This window comes from Prionailurus viverrinus, chromosome D1 (assembly GCF_022837055.1).
Source record: "Prionailurus viverrinus isolate Anna chromosome D1, UM_Priviv_1.0, whole genome shotgun sequence".
NCBI classification, from domain to species: Eukaryota; Metazoa; Chordata; class Mammalia; order Carnivora; family Felidae; genus Prionailurus; species Prionailurus viverrinus.
Genome location: NC_062570.1, coordinates 101799906 through 101824389, shown reverse-complemented (window position 1 = coordinate 101824389; position 24484 = coordinate 101799906). Strand labels below are relative to the sequence as shown.

Genomic DNA, 24484 nt, shown 5'->3' with positions numbered 1-24484 from the left:
AATAATGGTGTTGGGTTGTATGAGGCAAATATAAAAATAATTTTAAAAACATGTACCTTAATATGACAGTATTGATATTTTCACATAAATCTCAAGTCTAAAGTTAACTATGAAATCTGTACTAAGATAACTTGGGATAACTTAAGTTAATCTTGTTGTCACCGATTTCTTTTTTTTTAAGTTGTTCAAATAAGACAAAATCCAGTAAATCTGTAGTTATACCATTCTTTAATTTTAGTCATATAATATTCGAACAGCACTGAAAAGAACTCGGGTATCCAGTATGCTTCCCACATTGTTCAATGAACAATGCCTTAGGGCATCTGCCTTAGGACAAAACCAGCTCTGAGTTTCTGAGTTTCATAAGCACCGTGAAGTCAGAACTTAAAAATGTTAAAGCAACTTTTCATCTTAAGGTTCTGAGAAGCCCATTTGATAGAAGTCAGAGATATTATCCAATGTCACTTAGTTACAAATGGTAAAACAGGTTTGAAGCCCATAATATTCCAGGAAGTGACTATTGTTTTACTAAGATTCTATAGCTTGAAGGCTGACAGATTTTGATTTCTGGTCATGCCTTGGTTTGAATTGCAAGGCTCTTGAGATGAAAACAGGGATGACAGAGAATAAAAAGGGGAATCAGCTCATGGAAGGTAAGCACTTATATGTTACCTTGGCTTTATTTTGTTCATTTGATAACGAACTTCATTTTGTTTGTTGTTTGTTCACTTTATTCACTGTTAATTGTTCCTAACTTCATTATTGAATGAACAAAATATATTGCCTGGGCCATTAGATCCATTCTAACACATGCTACAGTACATAGGTCAGAAGGGCACAGTCTTATAATTCAGCAGACTGATTTATTTAGAATAAATGGGGGAGGTCATTGAGAGGACACGACTGCCAGTTGATCATTGAGCTGGACCTGGGCAATGGGAGGCTCCTCACTCCTCCTGTCCTTGGAATGTTCTCCCACAGTAGGATTCATTTTCAAGGATACAGACTGGAAAGAGCAAGTTGTTGTTGAAGACCATCTCAACATATACATGACTGAAACCCATTAAGGCCTCCACATAAACTTTTAAGATTCTGGCAGGTGACAGTGGACATTTACTTGTCTTATGGCCACCCAAGACAAGCCTCACATGTAAGTTTCCTTGTATAAAACTGACACTTACCAATCTGAGGTGCTCTGCCTCTTTCTTTGGTCTCTTTTTGCCCTTGTGTAATGGGGCCAGTTCCAGGTTTCACCAAGGAAACTCCCAAGGTTAGGAATTAACACTTATAAAAAAATTGTTTCAGTTTAAAGCCACAGAAACCACCCAAAGTATCTTAATAAAAATAAATAACAAGGAAGTGTGTTTTGTTTTTAAGTAAAATCACCATGGTATTTTATGAAACTCAAGACCAGAGAATGTAACCAGGTTTCACAAAAAACAAGTACTTGGGCCTTGAAAGATAAGAACAAAGATTTCTCTTGTTTGGATTTCTTATTTTTCTTTCTCTACAGACCAGTTTTCTGTTTCTCAGTGCATGGGGAAGTCACACTGGCAACCCCAGCTCCAAAATTCACTTAACCTAAGATTAAGTGATCAGTTGACTCTCACTGGAATTACAGAATTATGTCAAAGTCCCTTGAAAGACATCTGATTGGCTTATCCTCAGTCATGTGATCACTCCCAGGTACTGTGCTTATGGGGTAGGTCTACTAGTGCAACGACCGTTGGACCGTTGTCACATTACGCCTCTGTGAAGGAGATTTTCAGAGGGGACAGGGCTTTTGTAGGTAGGAAAGCAGTCTATACTGCGATTCTTTTGTTTACCCACTCATTCATTCACTCCACTCCCCCCCTCCTCCTGCCGCCACCACCATTCAGAGTAGTTATGGGGGTTGTATCTGACAAGAGCGATACATTGTAGAAGATAAATTCATCCCACCAAATCCTGGGTATCGAGCATGCCAGAATGAAAGCCTAAACTATATGTCTGAGCCAGACCCAAACATGTCATAACATACTGGCAGATGAGCAAAGTGGAAGGGATTTTTGTACTGGAGTCTGGTGGGCTTCGCCAAAAACAATCAGGACTGATCATTTGTCCTTTATTTCTTTTCAACAGGCTTAGAATACTTGTTTTCCCTACTGGGACCTTCTTATCCTACATGTGCCCTTATTTTCCAAGGAGAACATGAATACAGTGCTCCCACACTCAACAGACCTCTCAAGGCACTTATGGCTAGTTGCTCATGCTGCTGGAATTTTGCCTTGGTCGCCCATTAATGGACTTAATCACCGTTTTTTTCTGATCCTTTGACTCCCTCTGAGCCGAACTCATATCAAAAGTAAACATTTGTTTTTGTAGTTATTTGATTGACGTTTGTCTCCTCTTCCAGACTGTTCAGCCCTATCAGGCAGGGAATGTGTTTGTTTTAGCTCACAACATGAAGCAGACAGTAGACATTATACATTTGAATTTTTGAGTGAAAAAAAAAAGCACAAATCTATGACATTACAGTTGACAGTTTAAGTGGTTTTGGATTATTTTGCTTTATGCATGATTAACCCAACATAGAACTATATTCTTGAAATGTGACAACAACCGTAATTATCATGTTGTTTTAAGCTACCCCTGCCTGTCCCCCAGCACTTTGTAAAGTCTCCATATCCCCAAAACTTCAGAGAAACTTTGGAAAGTACAGCTTTGCTTAGGGAATTTCGGGATAGGTCTACATTTTTGCTTTGATAGGGTTAGCAAGGGGAGTATAGCTTTCTAAAAGGTACTCTTGATCCACAGATTTACATAGCAAAAAATGGCATCTTTTCAAAGGGCATGATAATTGGGTCATACCAGGGAATGGCCAGTAGTGAACTAGTGGTAGTCAGAGGCAGAGTGAGGAGTGATGGTTAGCAGACCAGATACAGTTGGGGACAGGCTTTTGCACAAAATGACATGGGGATGGACAAAAAATTTACTTCACCCTCTTCCTTGCCCCTTTCTCGGTCCTCCACCAGCATACAAAGCAGAAACACTTTTGAAAGAAACTGTTGATTCTTACTATCAGTGGAACAGGAAGGGCTCTCAGTGTCCTACACCTAAACAGTTGGAATTTACTAGAAGTCTAAATTCTACTCCTTTAAATATTTCATCTTAGTAAAGACGGTATTAAAAATGGAATTCATGTACAAAATAATTTCACTCCCATAAAGGATGATAAAATGAACTTACTCCATCAAAAGACTGAAAAGATTATAAAAATAATATATCTACATGTGGCATTACCCCAAGTCAGACACTGCCCCGAGTCATTTTTTAAAGTTTGTTAGAAGCAGGATATAACATTTGTCAATTAACTTCCTCAAGGCATTTTTCACCTCTTTGTTCCTCAAGCTATAGATCATTGGGTTCAGCATAGGAATTACAATTGTGTAGAACACAGAGGCCATTTTGTCTGTGTCAAGGGAATGGTTTGATTTTGGCTGCAGATACATGAAGATCAGAGTCCCATAGAATATAGTCACAGCAGTCAGATGAGACGCACAGGTTGAGAAAGCTCTGAACCTTCCTTCTGTAGATTGGATTTTCAAGATGGCAGCCACGATGTATAAGTAAGAAATAAGAACAGTGGTCAAAGAGCTGATCATGTTGAAACCCGCAAAGATGAAAATCAAGATTTCTTTGAGACTGGTGTCTGAGCAGGCAAGGGCCATCAAAGGGACATCATCACAATAAAAGTGATTGATGATATTTGGGCCACAATAAATCAGTTGGAAAGTAACGGCTGTGTGGAGCAAAGCAACAGAAAAGCTGTATAAGTAGGGGCCTGTTACTAGTTGCATACACACTTTTGGGGACATGCTCACCATGTAGAGAAGAGGATTGCAGATGGCCACATAGCGGTCATAAGCCATCACTGCAAGAAGGAGCATCTCTGAAATCAAGAAGTTCAGGAAAAAGCCCAACTGTGTTGCACATGCATAGAAAGATATAGACCTGTGCTTGGTCAGGAGGGTCTGCAGGAACTTGGGGGCTACTGACGAAGAGTAACAGAGGTCTACAAAGGCCAGATTGCTGAGAAAAAAGTACATGGGTGTGTGAAGTCGAGAATCCAATCGTATTAATGAAATCATCCCAAGGTTCCCTACCAAAGTTAGAGTATATACTACTGAAATGAGAAAAAAGAGAGTGATTTCAATCTCTCTATGGACAGAAAAGCCCAAAAGAATGAATTCTGTCACCCTGGTGTTATTCCTTTCAACCATTTATTCCAGTCTCTTGGCTGCTGAAAAAAGACAAAATAGAGTCAGAGACAAGTTATTAGGTCAAGGAATTGTCACCAGATGCCAACTCTTATGTTTTCGCTTCAGAAATTATAGTTCATTGAGGTGGAATATGAGAACAAGTAAACACATCCCATTTCAAACTCTCCTGTCTAGCTATCATAATTTTATGAGGCCAAAGAATGAGGGCCAATAAAAAAATCAATTGATGGCTATGTAGTAAAAATAACAAAGAAAAAAATTATATGTACGTATGTATGTAGGTAGGTAGGTATGTATTTAATATGGTGAGAATTTTTTATCTTTCACTTTCCTCCCAAAATTAAAGTTAGCATTGACAGTCTCAGAGGTGGAAAGAGGCATATAACTCCCAATAACCACACCACATAGGTTATGATAACCATAGACGAGTCACATACAAAGAAATAAGATTAATTCTTTAATTCTAATGGGCCTTCAATTTTTGGTCTCATAAAATTATGATAGCTAGAAAGGAGATTTGAAATGGGATGTGTTTATTTCTTCTCATATTTCACCTCAATGAACTGTACATTCTGAAGCTAAAACACACAAAAGTGTGGGAAATAGAATAATCTCCTTTCCTCCCCAAACACATTAACCCAAGAGAAGCTTTTTTTTAACAGTTTTGTATGAGTAGTCAGAAAAATAGCCTTTCAAATTTTATCTTCTTCATTTCTTAATTCAGCTTAATACTGTAAATGATACCTAATACATTCTCCAGATTAAATGTATATGTATGCATACACGTATATATATATACACACAAATACATTTATGCATTCATACAGACATATATGTAATGTGTACAGATGTAGATAAACACATATATATGTATGCCTACAAGCACACACAACACATACATGCCTGCATACATAAAATCTGACATGAAAACAGTTTTCTGTCTCATCCATTTACTTTCTCCTCCATAGAAGCAAAACTCACCTTGTGAGAGGTGTTTTTGAGAGAGAATTTTGTTTTTGAGAGAGAATTTTTGAATACTTTGCCTTTCTGAGCTGCAGTCTTACCACAGCTGTTAGTGCTAGAGTTCCCTGTTCTAGATGTGGAACAAAAGGAAAAGTGGAAAGGGCACCTTGGTGGCTCAGTCGATTAAGCGTCCAACTCTTGATTTTGGCTCAGGACATGATCTCATGGCTCACGAGATTGAGCCCGCATTGCGGGGCCTGCTTGGGATTCTCTCTCTCCCTTTCTCCTTGCACATCCCCTCCCTCCATAAACAAACAAACAAACAAAGAAACAAATTTTAAAAAAAGGAAAAGAGAAAGTACAGATGTGGACAGATATGGTCAGCATTCCCCACTTCGAGACATGGGATGCCTTTGATGTTTGAGAGGTGTAAGTTTTGGTATTGGGTTACTTTTCTTTGCACACACATACTGGAATCAGGCTGATTTTCTTTCCTTGTACATCCATTAAAAAAAAGGGGGGGGGAACCTTCAAAACCCACACTTCCATCAATTCCAAATTTTGAAAAGGTCCACTCCCGATTTTATGTATTACCTTCACTTATGAATGTCTTTTTGATACACATTTTTTTTTCTCCTGAGAGAAAGGCAACTCTCACCTACAAATGCTTGTCTTCTACAGGCACTGGCTTCTGAAATTTTATCATCAGATAAAACATGTTTTCTTTTAAAGGAAGCCTGAGTCTCAGGGAGCTATTGAGGGGGATAAATAAATAAATAAATTTATTTTGGGAGTGTTAGGAGGGTTATTTCACTCATTCTTGTGTATAAATGCCAGCTTCATCCAGTTGGAGCAGAATTAGATAGGGTCATCCACTTTCTTTTTAGTGGGGAAAACAGGATGACTTGGGGAAGGAAGTCTGTGCAAATGACCAACTGTACCTATTTAACCTACCTAGTTGTAGAAAAAAATGTTCCCCTGAAGGTTTTCGCAGAAGCCTCCTTTCAGTGATGCTCAGATAGGAAGGGTATGTGAATGTGTGATATAGGCCTTTAGACAACAGTCTTTATTCCCTAGAGAGTTAATTCCCAGTTTTCCCCAGACATGACTGCCCTAGGGTCACTGACCCTCCAGGGGACAACTACGATTAGAAAGTTCTAATTAGAAAAAGATTAGTCCATAAAAACAAAGTTAGCATTAGTTCATATTCAAACTAGAATGATCTCACCATGAAATCACTAGTCTTTGGTTACCTATGTCCAATCTAATTTGTATAAACAAAACAAAGAAAATCAAAACCAAATGGCAAGCAGTTGAAAGCTCACCACCATTTCCGAAATGTTTTCATCATTTATTTATAATTGTCCCTTCCTGTCCCTGTGACCTTAGAGGGATTCTGACTTGATCATTTGTCTTATCTAACTGAATGTGTTTTACACCCAGATGTTTTAAGTGTTTAAGCAAACAATTCTGTTTATTTTTTCTTTGCTGAGCGTAGGCATTGAAATAATAACAAACCCTCTTTATTTATATTTTGGGGAGTTGACATTTAATTTTTTAAGGTCATGTAGCATTAATTAGTTGATGACCTGAGGCAAGAACCTGAGCTAATAGGTTGTCCAAATAGCTAATTGCCCTGATGTTATTTAATTGAATCCATGTCTTTCTTATTAATTTACAATTTGAAAATATCATTTTATTTACTAAAACAATGAAATAAAATCAACCAGCTTCTGATTATAGTAAAGACCTTAGAGTTTTAGAAACCTATCAAAAATATTTCATATATACTTTCTTTGAAAAAAAAAGAAAAAAGAAAATCTTTTGCATAATGTAAAGTACATGCATATATATGCTGATTGTGAAATTTTATATATAGGAAGATATACATACAAATACAAAAAAACACATGTCGGGGTGTCTGGGTGGCTCAGTTGGTTAAGGGGCTGACTTTGGCTCAGGTCATGATCTCATGGTTCGTGGGTTCAAGCTCTGCATGGGGTTCTGCACTGACAGCTCAGAGCCTGGAGCCTGCTTCGGATTCTGTCTCCCTCTCTCTCTGCCCCTCCCCCACTCATGCTTGCTCTCTCTCTCTCTCTCTCTCTCTTTCTCTCTCTCAAAAATAAATAAGCATAAAAAATGTTTTTTAGTAAAAGAAAATGTCACATATAAATATATATCATCTACCAGAGGTAACTGTTCTTCAAGTTTAGGGAGACTTTTGCTTTACTTTTTTCTTTATATTTTTATGTATTTTACTAAATTGGACTCATAGAGTGCATGACAATTTACTACATATAATTACCATTTTTTACCAGCAGTGCATCAAGATTTTACATACTATTCAAATTTCTTCCCAAAGCATGTTTTCTGCTATATATATATATATATATATATATATATATATATATAACACTTATATATATATATAACACTTATATATATATATATAACACTTCCTATTTATACAGTTTATGATTTTTAATTAGTAAAATAATAATTCTTTTATTCAAAATTTGTTTAGAATGATCCAGTATTTTAGGGTAGAATGATAAAAAATAGAAATGCTGAATAACAGGATATGTCTAGTTTAAAACTTTTTGCTTATTGCTGTTTTTTTTTTCTTTTTCCTGGCACTGTTCCTTAAAGAGCTGTTTGTGTTTACACATTGCCTGCAATTTATATCCTCCTACTTCTCTCCAAATCATTCCAGTAGACTTTCACCCCGTTATTCTTTCCAAAATCCCCTTAACAAGAGTATATTATGTAGTTAACAACTTTTATCAACAATATTTGCCAAATTAATGATTCCTGGATTAGCTTTCTTCACTTGGTTTCCCATATCCTCTGATATTCCTCCTGGATGTTCTTTCTCTGGCTGGTTGGTTCCTCCTTGTCACCTCACCTCTCTGTGTTGGCAAGTCACAAGTTCAGTTCTTTGCCATTTTGTCTGTTTATATCTATACATTTTCCTTTACTTGCCAATTTCACTCAGCCTTATTCCATCTAAGAGTGTCCGTATGTCAGTGACTCCCAGTGTGAGTCTTCACCCCAGTACACTCCTCTGATTTCTAGATTCAAACATTCAGCAGCCTACTTGACATCTTTACTTGGATGTGTACGAGCATCTTGGGTTTATTGTCCAAAACTGAGTTCCACCACAAGACTTCTCCTCTATAGCTCTTCTTATTTCAACTCTCTCTCTCTCTCTCTCTCTCTCTCTCTCTCTCTCTCTCTAGCTGCTCCAGGCAAAAATCCTTGGAGTGATCCTTGACTCCTCTTGCTCCTATCCTACTCCAATCTGATAGGAATTCTGGTTGCTGTGACATTCAATGTATCCAACATCTTTTTACCAACCACTGTGTTACTCTGCCCTTCCATCATCTCATCCGTCACCCTTTCCCTCTACAGTTGTGTTTCAACACAGTAATTATTCTAAATAGTATCCCACGTGCTTTCACTCCCTGGCACATAATCCCGCAATGGTTGCCCATTTCACCTGGAGTAAAATCCAAAATTCTTACACGGGTGTGCAAGACTAGGAATGATCTGGCCATTGTTGGCTTTCTGAACCTCAGCTATGTTAATCCCTATATCCCCTTCCCATCTTTCTGTCCACACTGGCTTGGAATACCCCAGGTCACATCAGCCTTAGGAATTTGTTTTTATTCCAGTATTACAGTGCTTTTAGATGCCTTACTCCTCCACTCCTTCACAGTGGTAAAGTGTGAGAACACTGGAATCAGATTATCTGGGTCTTAAACTCTTCAATCTGCCATTATAGTACTTGGTCATGTAACATCCTGGGTCTTGTTTTCATCATCTTCGAAACAAAAATAGTGGGATGCCTGGGTAATTCAGTTGGTAAGCGTCTGACTCTTAATTTTGGCTCGGATCATGGTCTTATGGTTCCTGAGTTTGAGCCCTGTGTAGGGCTCTGAACTGACAGTGTGGAGCCTGCTTGGGATTCTCTCTCTCCCCAAACAAATAAATAAATGTAATGGTAATAGTAGTTGCCTCAACTGCTGCTTGAGAATTAAATGAATAAAAGTGTGAAAAGACCTAGAATCGTGTTTGGATTAGCATATGTGCTTTATAAACATTGACACGACTACTGCTGCCTTTCTTCAATTTACTTTATTTTTCTCAATATCATGTATCACCATACAATATTTTTACTTGGTTAGTTTGTCATCTCTTTGTTATTTATTGTGTGGGCAGATTCGGGTCTCTTTATCTGTAGTTCCTGATACTAACTAGAAACTCAGTAAATTTGATTCCCAACACTGCTGTATTGTTTCTGCACTAACATTAATAATTACATATATATATAATATATATATATTATATATATCACTTTGCCTGATTCACTCCTTAAAAACGGTGTTTTCTCTTTTATGATTAAATAAATATGGATTAAAACCTTGAATTGCACCTGCAAGTATTCTGCAGGACAAGCAAACGTTTCTAATAAATTTTAATTTGATAAATAAGCGATGTCATGTGATACAAGTAGTACGTGATGCCGAATGTCACATGATCACAACTGAGCCAATGGTTCTCGAAATTCTCTTTCATATACAAGTGCTTTGGATTATAAGCTCGTTTCTGGAACAAGTTGTGCTCACAAATCGAAGTTTTACTCTATATTTATTTATTTATTTAATCATTGGTAAAATGTAAATTAGTCATTTATATTTTAAATATTTAATAATATGTAAATATTAGAAATTTATATCTTACCAGAGTAAAATCCAATTACTTACCAATAAGATCCATTATTTAATCTAATGATTAAATAAATATAATAAAAGAGGAAACACCATTTTAAAATTATAAGCTTGCCACTTCTAGGATCAAGTTGCCAAAAATTTTCTGAGAGATTTATTTATATTGTTCAATAATTCTTTATTAGGTCCCTATTTTTGTCAGGAACTACAGAAAAAGAAAAAACAGCTAAAACAAGACTTCTGTTTTGTTCTTTTTTCCTTGTATTTTTAATCCCTAACTCAATTTACATAAGCCTTTTTTTTTTCTTTACCCAGTTTGGCACTTAATGAATAATCTTCCACATGTCTTTCTTTTTTTTTTTTCAGTTTTTATTTAAATACACACACTTATGCTGTTACTCCCCTGATACTTGTATTTTTTATTATTTTTATTTTTTAGAGAGAGAGCATGCGTGCGTGCAAGAGGGGAGAGAGGAGCAAAGAGAGAGAGAGAGGGTCTTAAGCAGCCTCCACCCTCAGCGCCCTCAGGCTCAACCCCATGACCCTGGGATCATGACCTGAGCCAAATTCAAGAGTCAGATACTTAACCAACTGAACCACCCAGGTCAGGTGCCCCTTGCCTGATACTTTTAAAGCGCAAATTTGATTTCTTCCTCCAAGCACGTTTATTTGTTTTTCATGGAGTGACAGTTTGATACCTTTTAATATAATGTTTGCATTGATGAGGTTTTTGGGTCCTGTTCTGTTTCTAGAAAATGATCAGACATAGCCCTGAGTATCTTCTTATAGCTCAGCCTATAATGCACATTCAGAAGGTTTGCAGAAACCAAGGCTTCACCTAATTATTGCAGCTCAGAGACGGTCACTTGCATCCCAAGTGTGCACGTGTCTCATATCCCACACTTCACCGCTAGTATGCATGTTTTCTATTTCATATTTCTATCTTCTCTTCTTTTGAGTAGGCTTTTGCCTCGTGGACTCTTTTGGCTTTCTTTGTTCACTGAAGGATTTAATAGCCACTATTTTCCTTCAGTGCATTCTAGCAGGACTGTCTGGTCACAGCACATGTCAAAATGGTAATTGTGAAAAAAGTAATAGTTTGACACGGAACTTGAACGATTTCCATTACTGATTATGTTTCCAAGTTACATGTTCCTGGTGACTATGCAGTATCTTGACAGGATCGAGAAGTTCCAGAGGGCCTATTGCCCTCCCTACTACAGAATATGAAAGTGATTAGTTAGCATTTCCATTTTTACTCAGGCTACAAAGGTTCTGCATATCTGAGAAGTCAAGAAAAATGTCAGCTTCTGTCACCACCATTGTTCATCTGGTGATTTTAATTCAATAATTGGTGGTCATTAAGAAAAAAAACCAAGTCAGAGTTTGCTTCAGCGTTGATGATGAAACTGTCTCTCTGTGTCTTATTATAAAACTCTTGGTTGCAATCAATTCCCTACGGGCATTGCTTCAAGTAGACTACTTGCTAATCAGTTTCAAGGGGCCTTATTAAAATGACTAGGTTTCAGCTTTTTCATGGGGACGTTTTAATTGAAACCCACCTCAGCAAACTTAAAGTTTCAGCCTAGGATGAATGAATCTACAGTTTAGTGTGAGTGTGTGAAATTAATCATCTGATTCCTCAGGGATGGCCATTTCCTCTACCTTAAACCACCCTCCTCCGGGAGACGAAGTAGTGTAGGGGGAAGAAAAGGGGATGTGAAGCCAGATCTACGTTTGCACACAGGCCCTTCTACTACCTACCTGTGTGCTCTTGGGAAGGAAATAAATTCCGAGCCTAAATTAAGAAATGAAAATACTAACTTGTCGCACAGGGCTACTTTGGGGCGTTAACTCATAATGGCTATTAAATCGCTTTGCAAACTGCAAGTTGGTGATGTTGCAATGGTTATGAGTAGCATGATAATGATCATAATAATAACAGTGATGAGAATTTGTTGGTGCTTATTATGTGCCTGGCAAGGTACTAAAAAGGTCCACATACATAGTGATCAAAAAGAAACTCTTATTCTCCCCCAAACAAGAATCTCACTCAAACAATGGATTTTGCCTCACTCCCAGGGAATAGTAAACTATCAATCACACTCCTAAATTCTCTCATTTTTCGAGGTGTACACATCAGCTTCAACATGTCGTTTTCTTTTTTATTTATTTCAAATTCCACAAGTTTTAATGTTTCTACATACCAGGCCCTTTCAAATTCATTGCATGTAATTCCATAATGTTAAGCCATTATGTTTTTTTTTTTTTTGAGGGAGCTTTTGAAATGCATCTGATATATCAATCTTGTATAGAAGGCATTTCTATCGTGTCTGTTATGAGGTTCAGGCAAAACTGTTTAGTATGATTTACAATGTTGTGTGTTCATGGCCCTGGCTGTCTTTTCTAATTTCCCCTGCTTTTTCTCTCTCACTGTCCACTATAAAATGCCTCTCCTTCTTTGACTGTGGCTACACATCTTGTCTCTGCATATCCTGCGTCACTGAAATACTTTCCCACAGCTTTTCCTGTCTGTAATGGCTAATACCTTCTCACCTTCCTAGTACAACGTCACAGTTAACATCTCGGTAAAATTTTCAGGCAATTCACAATTTTCTCTTTACCTGATTCTCCCCAAAGGGGGAAGAATGTTGAATGATCATTTTGCAGGATACTCCGTTTCTTCTTTATGTCACTATTGTATTTTTCATCCTACATTATAATATAGATTTTCCATGTCTGTCTCTCTCATTGGACTCTAAGCTACTTGGAAAATAATATAAAAAAATAAATAATTTTAATAATTTTTAGTAAATAATGGAACTATTAGAAAAAATGATCTAAGAGAAAAGAAACAACATCGGAGATTATTATTATTTCTAAGGCAAAAATTGTATTTCCTTAGTGATTTTTTATGTGAATATTTTTAATGTATGTATTAGTCTAATACACACATACATAATACACCTCACAATATTGTTCATAAATCTTTTCCTATTGTGTTTTTCACATTTCTAGTATATAAAGGTGCTATTTCTGGTGAAATTTTATTATTCCGATTCACTGATTTCCTTGGTTTTTGCTGATCACATTATTTGTGAAACATATTTTTATTTCTTTCTTTAAAAAAAATCTATGTCTGCTATCTTCCCATTCTACAGATTTTTTGGCCTCTGTGATAATACTTCAAAGAGACAGAGAGAGTGTGAGTGGGGGAGGGGTAGACAGAAGGATGGAGAGAATCTCAAGCTGGTTAGATGCTCTCAGTGCAGAGCCCCATAAGGGGTTCAAGCCCATGAACTTGAGATCATTACCTGAGCTGAAATCAAGAGTTGGAAGCTTAACCAATTGAGCCACCCAGGCACCCCTATGATCATATTTTTAATAGATGTGTACTGATATTTTAACCCTCCCAACTAATATGACTACTTACAATTTTTAAAACATTTTTCTCCTTTCAGTAAATGGACTAATTATTATTAATAACCATTTTTATTATGGACATTTTCAAACATATACAGAATGAGAAGATTTGATACAATAATCCTTACCCCAATAACAATTGTCCAGCTTCAGTGTCTCCATTCATGATAAGGTATATATATATATATATATATATATATATATATATATATATGAAATGTTTATTTTTGAGAGAGAGAGAGTGAGGGTGGGCAGAGAGAGAGGGGACAGAGGATCTGAAGTGGGCTTTGCGAGGCCAATATGGGGCTTGAACTCACCAACCATGAGATCATTACCTGAGTCAAAGTCAGCCGCTTAACTGGCTGAGCCACCCAGGTGCCCAATGGTCAGGTATATGTTATCCATACTTCTTACTTACCTCATACATTAGCCCCCAAAGTTATTTGGAAATAAATACATCTTTATTTCCAAATAAATATATCTTTATTTCCAAATAAATAAATCCCAGAATTCACTCCATTTCATCTGTCAGTGTGCTCCAGGCAAAGATCACCAGGAACAATCTCTGGTAAAAGTTGTGTTACTTTTGTGTGTTTTAACAATGGACGTTGTACACCACGGGAATCAAGCTTGCTGTGGGATTGCACTCTGTGAGGTTATTTAGAGTAGGGTTCAAGAAAGCATGGTGGCACTCTGGATTGGGTATTGTCATGGAGTGACACGTTTTTATGATTTGATACGTTAATAGTTCCTATACAGAACACGGACAAATTGGAGTAGGGATAAAGCTTTAATTGGTAATGAAGCAACAGTCCCTTACAGTAGCCAGAGGAAAAGAATGTTGGACCATTTTTGTGGTCTAGGCAGTGTTCTTGATTTTGTCTAGATCTCTGACACTATTACTGAGTGACCCTGTTTTTGTCTTGTTTCATTACTGTTACCAAGTAAACTTTTCTCATGTTGGTGTTTGTGATATTATTGGTATTATTGATATTAATTTATTAGCAATATTATTATCAATAATATTATTGATATGATAGTACAGCTTAACTTTTAGTACCAGATCAGGGCCCACCTGGCAGTTGTCAAGAGATGTTTTTTCTTCCTCATATCTATACAGATCTCACTTAAGATAAATAATTTTGATTACATGGATAAAATGTAAAGAGTTCATATCTTAAGCAGATAGTAAAGATCCATGCACCTCACAGATCATTTCCCTATTTCTAGGAATGGTAATCGTGTCTGTTCTTTAAGTCCTGGCCGAAGTGTTTGATTTTTCCAAAGGTCTTAGAATGTACGCACTCTCACTTAAATAAATAGACGTAATCTTGCTTCCTAACAAATTCCCAAAGCATTTAGTTTTCAAAAACAACCACAAAATGAGCCTGATTGCAATGCAGTTAGAGAATTGTTGATCAGAATCTTGAGAACCAACCCATATAATTCAAATGAAGAGACGTCAATAAGGAAAGATTAGTGACACACCTAGAGCCTAACAACGGTGCCACCTCATCATCACCGAAAGGTCTGAAGGGACTTGGGAGACGTAGGAGCCCGATGGGATCAAGGTTGTGGATGTGGGGCTCCTGGAGGGAGCCGGACAGAGGGTTGATCTGCTGTCTGAGACATGGTGCCAAAGCGAGGAGAGAGCAGGGGCAGGGGACAAGTGCCCTGCCCTTCCTCTCCTGGTGCAGTCTCACCTCTTGTCACAACTCCCTTTTGGCTGCATCCAGTTAGAGCCAGCCCTCACCCATGACTGGGAGATGCAGTCAATCTGTTTGTGTTTAGAGCAGAGAAGGGAAGGAAGAGGAATGTCAGTTAGTGGTTATGACTCTACAGCCAGTCAAAACACAGCTTTTCCACTTACTCAGCGGGTGACCTTGAGCAAGGTGCCCAATCTCTGTAGTCTGGTTTCCTCATTCTAAAATGGGAGTAATAACGGCACTTATGTCGCAGGATTGTTGTGAAAAGTAAATGTACTGCTGTATATAATTATATATAATACATAAAAATATATTTATAAAATATGTCACACACACACACACACACACACACACACACAGAGTGGAGTCTGGAGCAATAAAAGTGACCTTAAATAGGAGTTTGTGGATATTATTGTTAATGACGACTGTGACGCTCTTTTATTTGCTCTTAGGGGGAAACTGAGAGACAAAATTACTTAAGGTCGAGGAGCCTTAGTTTCCTCATCTGTTTAAATGATCATGTCAAATTAGATGACCTCAAATATTTGTATCAAGGATGATGCAAATAATTCGTTGTAAAGCCTTGAGAAATTGCAAGCAAGGGCTGGTGCTGGTAAGGATGCAGAGAAATTGCCTTGTATATGATTGGTAGGAATATAAAATGGTATCAATGCTCTTGACCACATTACAGACGTTCCTCAACAAGTGGGAACAGAACTACTGTATCATTCATCAGTCTCACTTCTGGATATGTATCCCCCCAAAATTGAAATCAATATCTGCAAGAGATATCTGAGTCCTCATATTCCTTGCATCATTATTCACAGTAGTCACATGGTGGCAACAACTTGAATGCCCACTGATGGGTGACGAATAAAGAAAATGTGGCACGGATCTACCATGGGATATCATACAGCCTTAATAAAGAAGGGAATTCTGCATATGTGCCAACATGAATGAGCCTGGAGGACATTATGCTAAGTGTAATAAGCCAGTTACAGAAGGACGAGTACCGCATTATTCTATTCTTCATATGTTAGATATGAGGTATCTGACATAGTCAGACTCATAGAAAGAGTAGAATGGTGGTTTCCAAGGAGGGGGGTGGGAGAGATAAGAGTTGAATGTTAAAGGATAGAAAAGGTCAATTATGTAAGATGAATAAGTTCTAGAGTTCTGCTGTACTACATTTTGTCTATAGCTGACAGTGCTGTATTGTGCAGTTACAATGTTGTTATGGGGTTTGATATTATATAAAAGTGCTTTTACCATGATTAAAAAAAGAAACAAAACTGAAAAAAAAAGTGTGGCTTAACAAATGACAAGGAGTGAGACCATATACAATGTTTTCAGATTTCAGAGGAAATCCGACAAAGAGTTGAAAAGCGTCCGTTGTATTTACCAGTGAGATGATAGGCAGACAAGCTACAAAGAACCGGCTTCAGTGGTGGGGGGCAAAGCTGGATTGGAAGGGGCAAATGATCAGGGCAAATTGGAAGCAGTAGGCAGATTTTCCAGTGGTTTTGGCTTCTGCTATGAGTTTTGTATTATGCGCACATGTATCTAGTAACATATGATGTATATTAGACCTGAAAATGGCTTTCTAGTTTGAAATTTGGTGAGAAACTGAATTTCACCATTCATAAAAACACATTTCCCTTCTTGTATAGATTCACAAAGACAAAATCTGAAACTAGGTTTTTGGGTTATTTTGGTGTCATTTATTTTTTTGTCTCCTCTTACTTTTCAAAGGAAATATCTTTTGAACACTTAATATTTACTGTAGAGTTTACTGAGTCCTTCCCATACATTAATTTATTCAATACTCACAAAATCATAAAATATGGACCATTTTTACTGAATGTTACAATTAAGGAAATTGAAGCTTAGAAAGAATTTGGACATTGTCCAAGGTCTCATAAGTGAGTTACTCAGTATTTAAGGGTTGATGTTTTCCTCTCAAAAAACTTGAATTTTTATTCAAATGAACCAGGTTTACAGTCTTTTTGTGTTGTTTCTAGTAGTATAGTCTACCTTTACCTTCATGGAAATTGTTCCTTCAGGAATACAGATAATTAAACATTTTTTGACTCCCCAATATAATTTGTCCAGCTTATCTTAATTTGAGAAAAATAGGAAAATAAATACTGCAGCTTTCTGATGTCTCCAGAGGATCAAATTTAAACCCGAAGGGATCCAGGAACTAGTAAATCACCCAAACACCTTCAGAATGAGCTCACTAAGAGCCAGGATCATGGCTAAGCAGGTGAGTCATGGAATTTGTACATGGAGTGAATTGCCAACCTTCCACTCATAACCTAGCTTCCTGTTAGGAACCTCTCCCCTTTGCAAGCTGTGGTATCTGATGGAATCCATCTGCTTTCAATATATTTTTTTAAGTTTATTTATTTGTTTTGAGAGAGATAGAGAGAGAGACAGAAAGAGAGAGAGAGAGAAAGAATCCCAAGCAGGCTCCTCACTGTCAATGCAGAGCCAGACATGCAGCTGGAACTCATGAACAACAAGACCATGACCTGAGCCCAAGTCAAGAGTAGGATGCTTAACCTACCCTGAGCCATGCAGGTGCCCCAGAATCAGTATGCTTTTAGAGATGACACCTATAACATCCTAACTACATTTCTTAGTTCCATACTCTGTTTGCCAGTACTTTCTAAAGGATGTCTACTTGTACTTAAAATACTACTTTGTCTCTAATTCCCTGCCCTTCCCTCCTGCCCCCTCTCTGTCTCCCTTCTCTCTCTCTCTTTCTCTCTCTCTCTCTCTCACACACACACTCCTTAAATGACCTCATATTGAGTTATCCAGGCCATCTAGAACCACCCTCTCCTCTACAGCAGTACTCGTAAAAGCTAGTTGTTATATGGCCAACCGAGGAGAGATATAAAGGCAGGTGGCTCTCTTGTCTAAAATTCTCTTATAAGAGTGGGTGACCAGGAATGTTTCTAAACTGAAGTAATGGTAACAATGTTTTTCTATTCTTGGAAAACACCAGATATATGGTAAAAATTTCCCTTTTAAATAAAGAATGGATACTCACTGTAATTTTTGAAACCTGAAATAAAATAGAAATCCACTAGTATTTCATTTGACTTTAAATTTTTTTAATGTGTATTTGTTTTTGAGAAAGACAGGACATGAGTGGGGGAAGGGCAGAGAGAGAGAGGGAGACAGGATCTGAAGCAGGCTCTGGGCTCTGAGCTGTCAGCACAGAGACTGACTCCGGGCTGGAACCCAGGAACTGTGAGATCGTGACCTGAACCAAAGTCGGACCTTTAACCTGGCTTAACCAGGTGCCCCTGGTATTTCATTTTTCTAATATTCCTTCTCAGAAGAGGTGTTTGGCCTCAAGCAGGGCTTTAAGGCAGTCAGACTCACACCAAGTGCTTCCTCACCCTTTTTCATGTCGTGTCATGTCACATCACGTCACGTCACATCTTGTCATGTCATGTCATGTCATGCCATGTCAGTTGTACGTGTTTTGGGATACACAGAGGTAGCATCTTATGGCTAAAGAAGTGACAATGTCTCCAATATGTACATCTGTATGCCCAGTACACTGATGGTGTGCAGTGTGCCTTTGTAAGATGGTCACCTCTGGGGAGGAAACCAAGCTTGGTGAAGGATGAAGGATGCTTGGCTTGGAAAAGCTATACAGACCCTTATAAAGCAGGGAGCAGGACCTGGATAAGATGAGACCCCAAGTAAATCAAGTCAATTTATTGACTAATAGAGCTGTGGATAGGAAAGAAGATGTTTCCCAATAACTATTTCCTTCTTCTTTTCACACTTTCTCTGTGCAAAGCTTGCCATTGTGTTAATTGCCAAAGCCTGTGTAGAACGTCAGAGATACATCCCTAATCCTTAATAAGCAAGGCAAAGCCTTTAAGAATTAGTATAAAGGAAATATTTAATTTGTTTTGCAACGGTGTTTTGAGAAACTGGATGGGCAAAATGGAATCTACAAAGACAGATGATGGAGAATCAAATAAATGAAGTTGCTAGTTGTTAACAAAGTAGTCAACTACCAGAAAGAAATAAAAATGATTATTACTGATTAATCTTCGTACTCAAATAACTAAAAATAAAAAGTATTTGCCTCATTATATATAGTTAAGTAAACACCTAAAATGTTTCACCAATAGTTTAAATAAGTACAAAAGATAATTTTATATTATAAATATTGGCATTGTATATTTATATATATGAATTTTTACATACATACATATATATGTCTATATAAAGTTAAATTCATTAAAAATAGTGTAATATTATTGTAACCAATAATTGTCATCATCCATTGAAAACACAGAGACTCCTTTGTACAATTAGAGAGAATAGAGCATTTCTTTTTTTTTCTCTTTCAATTCATTTGTCCATTCAATTTTTACCATAATAATGTATTTTATTATATTATATAATGTAACTATTTCCCTGGTTGCTTTGCTTCTCTGAAATTCAAATATACACACACTGATTAGAATTTAATTTTTGTAATAATAGATTCTATAGCTTCTATATGTTATTGTGGTAAAATATTTCTATTTGAGTTATTATCACAATTAAATGATTAAAATCATCTATATACGTCCATTGTTGGTGGATAATTATTCAATATATATTTAATTTTCATTTGAAATTGAATTTATTAAGAACCAGGGGCATATTTATAGGTTGATCTGAAAAGAATCATCTAAATGCCCAAATGTTGGAGCCACGAAACATAATAGGATTCCAGATGGGTGAGAGATATGCCTTTCATTTGTCAAGTGTGAGAAGTGTGGGTTTTGAAAAGGGACGATACAAACAAAAACCAAGAGTACAAGTGCCTTCTCAGGCAAATGATATTTGGAAAGGAACAGATAAAAAAAATGGAGGACCTGTAAATTAATTTTCTTCAAAGTATTCTTGCCCACATAACCCTTGGTGAGTCTTTTCACATCAGTAGAAACAGCCATACTGCAGTTTGAATTCCACTGCATTGGTGGAGTCATTAGTATTCAAACTAATTCAGCCATAGGCCAGGCAAACAAACCCAAAAGAGAAGTAAAACTAAGTTTCAAAGAATGGTTGATCTCTGCTGGCCATTCTAACAAATTCGTTCTTCAGGCTACTTATTCCCAAACATGTCTGTACATTGGAACCACCTAGGGGGCTTTGCAAATGCTGATGCCTGGGTACGGCCCAAATGTTCTGGTTAAATTGGTGGGGGGTACCGGGACATTGAGTTAAAAACTTCATAGGCATTTCCAATGTGCCATAAAGTTCCAGGAAAAACCCACTTCAGGAAGGATGCAATGAAACAAGAAACAACAATGCTTCTTAAATAAATCTTTAGGTGAAATACATCAATGATTTTGAGGACTTCCCTATTCCAGAGATGTGGAAATGACAGAAATATTAGTAATACTTTGAAATAGTGGTCGCTTCAGAACAACCTACTGAGAGTAATTGGAAGCTATGAGAAAAATAATTACTTTTGAAAAATTAGGGGGATTGATAAAATAACCCATAGAGTTCTAAAGTAGATACAAAATCATAAATGCTGAATTTTATGAGAACTTTAACAGATGCTTATAAGTAATTTTATTTCTAGGTGATTTAAGTTTCTTGAGTTAGGAATCCAAAACTCTTCCTTAATAGGCACCTCCACTGTAAACTTTGTTCTTCTAGCAGTAATGTGGTGCATAAATATTCTGATTAATAGTAAATAACCACCATACTTAATGCTTTAATTGATGCATTTTTCTTCTCAAAAGGTTCCCTCTGATTTTGTTTGACATGCACCTTGTAACCACCACAAATCCTCAAGTTAATAAAAGCAATGATATAAGAAATTCTAATGCACAGATGGACTTTGCTGTTTTATGTAAAATATTATCAAATTATAAATGGGTCTTTTCCTCTGACACCATTTTTTTCAGTGAAGGTCTCCTTTACTTATACATCTCATGGCAGTCTTATAATTATTTTCAATTAAGTTTGACATTATAACTTCACATATGGAATTGAAATAAAAGACTTTGTGAGAAAACGTTCAATGCGTTCAAGCCCTATAAGCAAGTAAGAGAGGCCTTAATTCTGAATATTCTTGAATGAAACAGTTATTTAGCAGAATGGACAGCATTACTTGATAACTTTTTCAAAGCTCAGATTCCTGCAATTTTACTTTGGCAAACTGCATAGAAAGCCCAGGACTCTTAAAAAAAAATACCATTTTCGTATTTGTCTTCTCCAAGTTTGAAACATTTTGTTTGATATTACAGAAAAATGAATACGTCTTCCAGATTTAAAATTCTATCCTAGTGATTAAAGTAAAAGAGCAAGCCATGCACTTTGGGCAGCGTAGCATGATAATTAGGAATATGGGCTCTGCTTTTTTTTTTAAGTTTATATTTATTTTGAGAGAGAGAGGAAGAGAGCACATGCATGCATGTGAATGAGAAGTGGGGCAGAGAAAGGGTGGGGGGGAGAGAATCCCAAGCAGACTCCATTCTGTCAGCACAGAGCCCAACACGGGGCTTGATCTCTCCAACCATGAGATCATGACCTGAGTCAACATCAAGAGTCCTCTGCTTAACCTACTGAGCCACCCAGGCACCCCCTGGGCTCTGCTTTCAAACAAACCCAGCCACACTCACATTATACCACCTATTCTGACCACAGCCATAAGCCTGGGTTTTTGCAAATGTCAATCAGGGATGTTGGGATAGAACCTTTGTCATAGCATTAGCAAGAGACTGGCATAAGTTAATTCATGTATGACAAAAAATAGAGTATCTGATAAGAACAGCCTTCAGTGGCAGCAGGTACATAATGACAGTAGAAAAAAATAAAATTTGAAATATGAAGGCAGTAGACATGATGAATTTCTCAAGGTGCCTTTCTTTATTAATATTTTGTAGTTATATTCTGTAGAATATAAAGCAAAGGACAAAACTAAATTCAAATAGGCTAATATTGAGCTTAATGAGATTAGTCCTCTTTTTAAGGCTGGTAGAACTAGAAAGAGTTGCAATTATTTTGAAGCATGCATTAAGAACTCCACCTAGCTATACATGTTTCTATTAAACTCTGCTTGCCGCTGATTATTTCCTCAGGCTATGTTGTTGATATGTCTAGAACCTAATAGAGTAAGTGCTTTGATATTTTAAACCCTTGGAGTATACAGACACATGTTTACGGGGAAAGATGGCTATCTCCCTGTAGTTTAACAAGTTATATGATAGATTACTTAATTAATGTCAATTCTTTGGACAAGAAACATTAGAATGTTGTGAATTTTGAATTGGAAAAAAATAATGAGTCCCTAATTGCTATACAAATAAAATTGCATGTTTCTTCTATATTTCTGATTAATTTTCTTCTAGTTTCTACAGCCTCAAGTACTTAGTCTATGTAAGTGAAGGAGGGGATATAGGAAAGCAAGTAAGTCATAGTAGATTATTTTGATGTTTTTTAAGACTGTGGAAACATGCAAATATGTTGAAAAAAGTTAAAATAGCTTCATTTATGAGTTACACATTTTTGTGCTGCCATATTTATAAATACAGAGAAAAGATAGTGGCAGCAAAAATGCTGAAATGTTAGTGTTTATTGTCTCAAGTGTTTTCTTTCAGGTAGCATTACAATTTTAACCAGCACCGTTCCATATTTTCTAAAATTACAAGGCAAAACAACATTTAAGAAGGCTATTGTGAGAGTAAAGGACTCCTCTCCCTGAGGCAAGAGTCCTCTGCTTGTTATTCAAGATATAAGGTGTAATTTTTGCCCACAAGAAAACACAATTCAAGGCAAGACGACACTAGCGATCACCTTTTGCCAACATTGGCAGGGGCCATGAGAAGTGCCATTTTTATTCTTCAACTTGGAGTGAAATCAGTAAAATTCACTTAAATAAATGGCTGAGACCAATATCACCCATGTCACTGAATTCATTCTCCAGGGAATCACAGACCAACCAGAGCTTCAGGCCCCATGCTTTGTGGTGTTTTTCATCATCTATCTGGTCACAGTGCTGGGCAACCTGGGGTTGATAACTTTAATCAGGATTGATGCTCGACTCCACTCGCCTATGTACTATTTCCTCAGTCACTTGGCCTTTGTTGACCTTTGCTACTCCTCTGCTATCACACCAAAGATGATGGTGAATTTTGTTGTGGAAATCAACACTATTCCTTTCTATGCTTGTGCAACACAACTGGGCTGCTTTCTCACCTTCATGATCACCGAGTGTTTCCTGTTGGCTTCTATGGCCTATGATCGCTACGTGGCCATCTGTAGTCCCCTGCACTATTCAACCCTGATGTCAAAAAGACTCTGCATTCAATTAGTGGCAGTTCCGTATATATACAGCTTTCTGGTTGCCCTATTCCATACCATTATCACCTTCCATCTAACTTACTGTGGCCCCAATGTAATTAACCATTTCTACTGTGATGACCTTCCTCTCTTGGTTCTGGCCTGCTCAGACACACACGTGAAGGAAATTCTGATCTTTGCCTTTGCTGGTTTTGATATGATCTGCTCCTCTTCCATTGTTCTCACCTCCTACATCTTTATCATTGCTGCCATCTTAAGGATCCGCTCTACTCAGGGGCGACGCAAGGCCATTTCCACCTGTGGCTCCCATATGGTGACTGTCACTATTTTCTACGGCACCTTGATCTTTATGTACCTACAGCCCAAATCAAATCACTCCCTGGACACGGACAAAATGGCGTCTGTATTTTACACGGTGGTGATCCCGATGTTGAACCCCCTGATCTATAGTCTAAGGAACAAAGAGGTTAAAGATGCCTCAAGGAAAGCCTTGGATAAAGGTTGTGAAACCTTAAAGCTGTTAAAGTTAAGAAAATAAGCATAATGAATGCTTAATTTAATACAAGAGGGTAAATAAATCAAACTTCCTCCTCCTGATATTTCTTGTAATTCTTTCCCAATCAACTAAAAATGTGACTGTAGTTCAGCTAACCTTGACTTTTTCTACAAGAACCCAGGCCAATTCTGGGAAGTCAGCATGATCCAAAGAGTCTGGTTCAGGCCACTGCAGCCTTGACAGACCACTGAAATTATGTTCAAATACACCCTCAAACACACCTTTGTGTAGCTCAAGCAAAGGTAGCAGCGTGTCTTTGGTAGAACTTACTATTCTGGAAGGAAGGCTGCCTGAGCTTGAATGCCAAGCCTTTCCTCTATTAACTATGACCCCTTGGACAATCGGCTTAAACTGTGTCTCTGTTTCTAATTCTAGAAAATAAGAGGACCCTACTAATTGGTTTGTTTTAAAGATGAAACGAGTTAATATTTATGAAGTGCTTACAAAAATATCCTGTGATAACAAGTGGTATGTATATGTTTGTTATATAAATGTTTGTTGTAT

The 24484-nt window shown here is 37.2% G+C and overlaps 2 protein-coding genes across 2 annotated transcripts; one reads left to right on the top strand and one right to left on the bottom strand.

Annotated features, from left to right (window-relative positions):
* Positions 1 to 3305: 3305 nt before the first annotated feature.
* On the bottom strand, positions 3306 to 4262 carry LOC125176811 (olfactory receptor 1038-like). The gene has a single exon (XM_047878685.1). The coding sequence runs from the start codon at positions 4260 to 4262 to the stop codon at positions 3306 to 3308; it is 957 nt and encodes a 318-aa protein (XP_047734641.1).
* Positions 4263 to 23002: 18740 nt separating this feature from the next.
* On the top strand, positions 23003 to 23962 carry LOC125176703 (olfactory receptor 1038). Its single transcript, XM_047878500.1, has one exon. The coding sequence runs from the start codon at positions 23003 to 23005 to the stop codon at positions 23960 to 23962; it is 960 nt and encodes a 319-aa protein (XP_047734456.1).
* The last annotated feature ends 522 nt before the right edge of the window (positions 23963 to 24484 follow it).

What these genes read in the sequence shown, in the direction of transcription:
- LOC125176811 (XM_047878685.1), bottom strand. Translation starts at nt 4,262, where the DNA reads ATGGTTGAAAGGAATAACACCAGGGTGACAGAATTCATTCTTTTGGGC.
- LOC125176703 (XM_047878500.1), top strand. Translation starts at nt 23,003, where the DNA reads ATGGCTGAGACCAATATCACCCATGTCACTGAATTCATTCTCCAGGGA.